At 50.8% G+C, this 5,371-nt stretch overlaps 1 protein-coding gene across 1 annotated transcript in view; it reads left to right on the top strand.

Annotated features, from left to right (window-relative positions):
• The window catches only part of HADH (hydroxyacyl-CoA dehydrogenase), a 46,791-nt gene that overhangs the window by 27,303 nt on the left and 14,117 nt on the right, over positions 1-5,371 (top strand). Inside the window, exon 4 of the mRNA XM_004703455.2 lies at positions 3,458-3,584. Within this exon, the coding sequence (XP_004703512.1) occupies positions 3,458-3,584 (127 nt within the window). The remainder of the gene's footprint in view (positions 1-3,457; positions 3,585-5,371) is intronic.

The raw sequence follows: 5,371 nt of genomic DNA, 5'->3' as shown, positions 1-5,371 counted from the left end.
GAGAGACTTCCACCCAGAACGGAAGACACGCTTGATCAAGAGGTCGGCTCCCCTGTCGTCTAGGAGCCCTCAGATTCCGAGGCAGCCACCGCCGGAAAGGGTGTTTCTCAAAGCAGCGTGGCCTCTGCAGACACTGGTTACTCCCTTGTAGCCAGCCATAGGCTCGACGCCCTTCTTGGGTCAGTGTGAGGGACGGAAGATGAAGGGCAGGAGGCTTGGGGTCCCAGGCCACCCCTTCACTCTCAGACTTTGGACACATCGTGGTGTCTGCCCCACCTTCCTGTTGCTGAGCTTCATCTGCCGTCTAGCGGAGGGGTCTGGTCGAGTGAGTGCCAAGACCTCCCTGCTGGAACACTGAGACTAGCTGATCTGTAAAATAGACTGTGGGTACCTATGACACAGGGTTGTGGAGAACACGTAATGCAGACCACATTGCCGGTGTGCGCGTCACTATGCAGGACTGAGCCCGTAAGAGATGACGTGTGAATGCCATGCTGTGGATTGTGACCTAGCACTTAGCCTGCAGGCCCCTCCGCTGCACTGCACTCTCAGAAGGTCACCGTGTTTGAAGGACTAAATTGATTTTAAACAGCTTTAGTGAGATAGACTTCCCCACTAAGCCCCCTCCCCCCGAGGTTCTTGTGGAAAGGGCTGCAGTGAGCATTGGTAAGGGGCTTGTCAAGAAGCAAGCACAGGAGGCTGAGGAGAAGCTCTGAACAGGAGGCACTGCTGAGCACTCGGTGAGCGCCGGTGCTCTGGAGTGGCGAGTGGGCCGGTGGGCCACACCCGAGGACCCAGGTCATCGTTTTGCAGAGAGCGCTTTCCGGCCCACGCACGCACGCCCTGGCTGCCCGTGTTTGGCTGATAGGTGCCTGCAGATGTGGTCGACAGAGGTGCCGCATGAAGATGAGACACTGATCTTGGCATTAACAGTTTCTTTCCTTCCCCAAACCAAAGTCAAACTCGGTGCCATCAAGTTGATGCTGGTTCCTAGTTGCCATGTAGGAAAGGGAGAACTGCCCCGTGAGTTCTGAGACGAACTCTTCGGAGTGGAAAGCCAGGCTTTGTCCCAGCCGTCGCTGCAGCTGTGGGCTTTCTGTGTTCTGAGGGTGGAACCAGAGGAGCCGCTGTGTGGCCCTAACTGGTGTTACCAGCAGAGAAGCTTCAGGGTTACTTTCTGTAACGAGGGTCGTTTTTATCTGTGACCCCCAGAGCAGGAATATCTGAAAGCTAGAAATCAGAAACCTTAACAATGGATCATTTTTCTAAAGTGGAAAAGCCGGGTTGGCCTTTGGGGCGGGGGTGAGGGTGGAGGTGTTGTTAAAAATAAGGTGACCAGATTTTAACATTGGTAAAGCTGGATGTCATGGATAAAACTACTCATATCATGGCGAAATAGCCACATGGCAGCCGAAAACCATATTCCCTAGCTTGCTATGCATTCTTTCAAAAAATTGGGACTTTTAAAAAATGCCGCGGGACACGGGAAAAATTGTTAAAAATTGGGACTGTCCCAACAAAAGCAGGACATCTGGTCACCTTAGTTAAAAAAAGGTCGGTGTTGCAGTGCACCAGAAGTGCTGACTGACGCTGAATGGGCTTCTCTCACCAAATTCTCCCCTTCATTTCCCCAAACACTCCTTTCTTCTTCCTTTCCTGTTGTCTTCTGGTTTCTATCAATTTTGACTCGTACCGACCCAAGAGGCAGAATAGAACTGCCCCTGTGCGCTTCTGGGACTTTAACTGTTTATGGGAGTAGAAAGCCTTGTCTTTCTCTGACTAGTTTCAGGCAGCTGATGGCATTGTCTGATAGGCTGGAGCCTCAGCAAGTTTAAAGGTAATTAGCATGAGGTGGGTTTCTGGTTTTTACACACAAGGTGGCGCTATAGGAAAGCCTGTGTGTAAAGATGAGCACAATGGGTCTTTAAGACCTCTTTACTGTTGTCTTAAATTTGGTGTGAAGCCTGGGAAGTTCTTTTTAAATTCAAATTCTTAATTTAAAACTAGTAAGGAGATTTTGTAAGCAGAAGACATTAGACATGTATTATTCCTGTCCCCAAACTACCTGTGTACCCTCAACATTTCCCTTTTTGAACAATGTTCCTTCTGTTTCATTTCAATCCCTGTTCCGTGGAAAAGTGCAGATTTCCACTTGGGGTACGAGGTTTTCGTTCTTACGTGCTAATCAGGGGTTTGCTTATAGGCTTTATTTTGGATGTCTGTGACGTATCTTTTCCTTCGTTAGTCTCTGATGGAGGTTGGTGAATGTTACGGAGTCGTGCCCAACAAGAACCACTGACCACAAACCTGTAAAAGCTAAGAAAGAGTAAGTTTATTAGAGAAAAGACAAAGGTTAGAGAAGAGCAAATTTAACAGGTAAAAGAGAAAGACAGAAACAGACAAGTTCGAACTCGGACTACAGCCTGACCACGCAGGATCAAGACTGCAGCCTCGAACAACTTTAGCTCAGGGTTTTTAAAGGGGTTACATGGATGGGAACAAGGCCATGAAAAAATCCTCAGATAGATGAAACATTGACCATCTGTTTAAACATCTGTCAGGATATACGCAGTTTCGCAAGGATGCTAAAACCAGTGAGGTGAGAGGGGGGTATGAGTAAGGAATGGGGAAGGGTGTTTGCACAAGATAACAGGATGGGGGCAGTTTAGCCTGCCCAGCTTATCTTGGTCCAGGTGGGCTTGTAAAACTTTTTTTTAGCTGACATTAACTAGCTCAGTTTGCAGAGTCACAGTGGCTTACTTTTACGACTCATTCCCCATCTACTAGAGATAACATTCTCTTCTTAGAGCCGGTCCGATCTTTAACCTTTTCCAATCTTCTCCGGCCACCGACGTTGTTCCTCTGGTAACAGTTTAACAACTTATGTGCACAATTATTTTGCCAAGTCATTCTGACCTGCAAAACTCTGTGGAAAGAGAACTAAAATGGCTGTAAGGGGAAAATGGAGTTAGATAGGGATAAAAGAAATTTAAGTCTAACAACATATACTGTAACAGTGAACTCGTTTGATGACTTATCTGCTTCCAAACCAAACCCACCCCCAGGGAGTCAGTTCTGATGCACAGGGACTGGACAGGGAAGTTTCGTGGCTGTACACCTGGATGGGAGCACATTGCTTCCTGTTTCTCCAGGGTTTGAACCACCACCTGGCAGTTCAGCAGTCCAGTGCCTAACCCATAGAGCCCCTAGCAGACGGGGTGTTTTACTCCCTAAAGTCGAAGAGTTTTTTGTAAAGGTTGAGTATACCCTGGGAACAGGGAACTTTTAAATTACCTGATTTAAAAGGTCAACATTTCAATGGAAGCCTGGTCATTTGATCTCAGGCTCTTGTATGAAAAGAAAGTTCAGGGTCAGGACAACTGGGCCGTAAGCAGGCAAACGATGAAGCTTTGCACCCATGACTCCTTCTAATCTCCCACTATCTTTCTCTCCACAGACATACAATTTTTGCCAGCAACACTTCCTCTTTGCAAATCACAAGCATAGCCAATGCCACCACCAGACAAGACCGGTTTGCCGGGCTCCACTTCTTCAACCCAGTGCCCCTCATGAAGCTTGTGGAGGTCAGTGGGAGGGGTCTGCTCCTACGTGGCTGCTTGCTCTCCTGCTTCCCCAGCCCTGCTTCCCTGCCTCCGGGGACTGACTGCACCCGCTTGATGTCAGTGGGGAGGGGGGAGGGGGTAGAAGGCTCTCTTAGTGCTTGCATTTCCCGCATCACCAACTCCTTCCAGAGTAAAGCTTACTCCACAGGAAGGACCTGTGTCTCACCGCCGGCCTGTGTGTGAGCACTTGCAGCTTTACTGACTGGAGAGGGGTGGGAGGGAGCGGTGTGAGAGACCGCTTGCCTGTGGAGATCACAGAGCTTGGCGTTCTCATGGTGGGTCACTTAGCTCCAAGCTGTAGGTGGAATTCCTATAGGGCCTGGTTTTATGAAGGAGCACCTGTGCCGCTCCACCTTTCTTGGGGTGAATTCTGGCCCCATGTCATTGTCTCTAGATGAGGCGCACCTTCTGTGTGTTGTAATCAGAACTAGTAAAAGCAACTCCTAAGAGCCTTGAACCATCTGACCCCCAAACCGGAGTGAGGGGGGTGGAGGGCCAGGGACGTGGCCAGGGGGAAGCTGACCCCCAGCCTCCCTGATGGGGCTGCTTCTGTCTGATTTCTGGAGGCTGGGTTATGAGGGAGATGGAGTCACAAAAGACAATTTGCACCTGAAATGTGGCAACTTGCCTTTTACAGGGGGCTAATTATAGGCTCTGAAGCACAGCCACTATTAAAGTAGCATTTGTTCTGAGGTTGAGGAGTTATTACCGTGCGAAGTGTGGGGGACGCTGCTGCCCGTGTGGGTGCTGTGGAGACAGCAAGCCTTTGAGGCTGGCCAAGGCCGCCCGGGACCGGGACCGAGGAGTAGAGACAGGGCCCGTCTCTCCTCCTCCAGCCCTCTTTTCTCTGCCGTCACTCCTCCGCGCCACCCACCGCACAAGCGCTTTAACCACTGTATCTTCTCTCCGGAGACAGTCTGACCCATCTTGCAGTTAAAATTGGTTTGTTCTGCTCATGTTGCTCCGCAGCCTCTTGGTGGCCAGTTTACACCCGTTCCCTCGGGCAGCGTTCGCAGACAAGGAAGAGTGAAGGGAGGCACACGCAGTAGGGAAATGCACAAGTGGTAGAATGGCGGGTTCCACCCTTCAGCATCGAGGAGGAGATGGGTTTCTTTAGCTGCCACACTGCACACTGGGGTTCGATAGGTGCATTTTTCAGAGGTGCTTCAGATGCACACAAACACTGCTGCCACTGCACACTGCTGCATACTGAAGGAGGAGGCTTCACAAAGTGTGTGTGTGTGTGTGGGGGGGGGTGTCCCTTTATCTTTTAACCCGTTCATCCCCAAACTCTCTGAAGGCCTCTCGGATTGGGTAGGAAGACAAAGTGGGCAGGTTTTCATCAGTTTTGTTGGCCCCGCATTGACCTGATGGTGCCCGCCCGAGCACAGCACGGGCTCTTGGGTTGTCAGTGCCTCGGGCTCAGCAGGGCTGCCATGCTCTGGGGAAGCCTGTGCGAGTGCTCTGCTGCATTTGGCCCTCCTTCCTGCTCGCGCCGCCCAGGGCCGACTCAGGAACCCGCGGCCACCGCTGACTGATGGCGGGGTATGTTTGACTCACCCGGCAGTTGGGACTGTCCAGAGTCATCTGGCACACTGCTGCTTATTGAATGAATGTGGATAAACGCGTGTCCTCTCTGGTTTCAAGACAAAACAGAGCCTTGCCCTAGGTGGCCGCTCACTCGCTGCCCTGGCTCGAGTTCTTTGATTCTGATGGCGGTTCTGCCCCACCTCTTGTGAGCAAACTGG

Source organism: Echinops telfairi, unplaced genomic scaffold (genome assembly GCF_000313985.2).
Source record: "Echinops telfairi isolate 266 unplaced genomic scaffold, ASM31398v2 ScPeMD7_7468;HRSCAF=8506_0, whole genome shotgun sequence".
NCBI lineage: Eukaryota > Metazoa > Chordata > Mammalia > Afrosoricida > Tenrecidae > Echinops > Echinops telfairi.
This window is presented reverse-complemented; position numbering and strand designations above follow the sequence as displayed.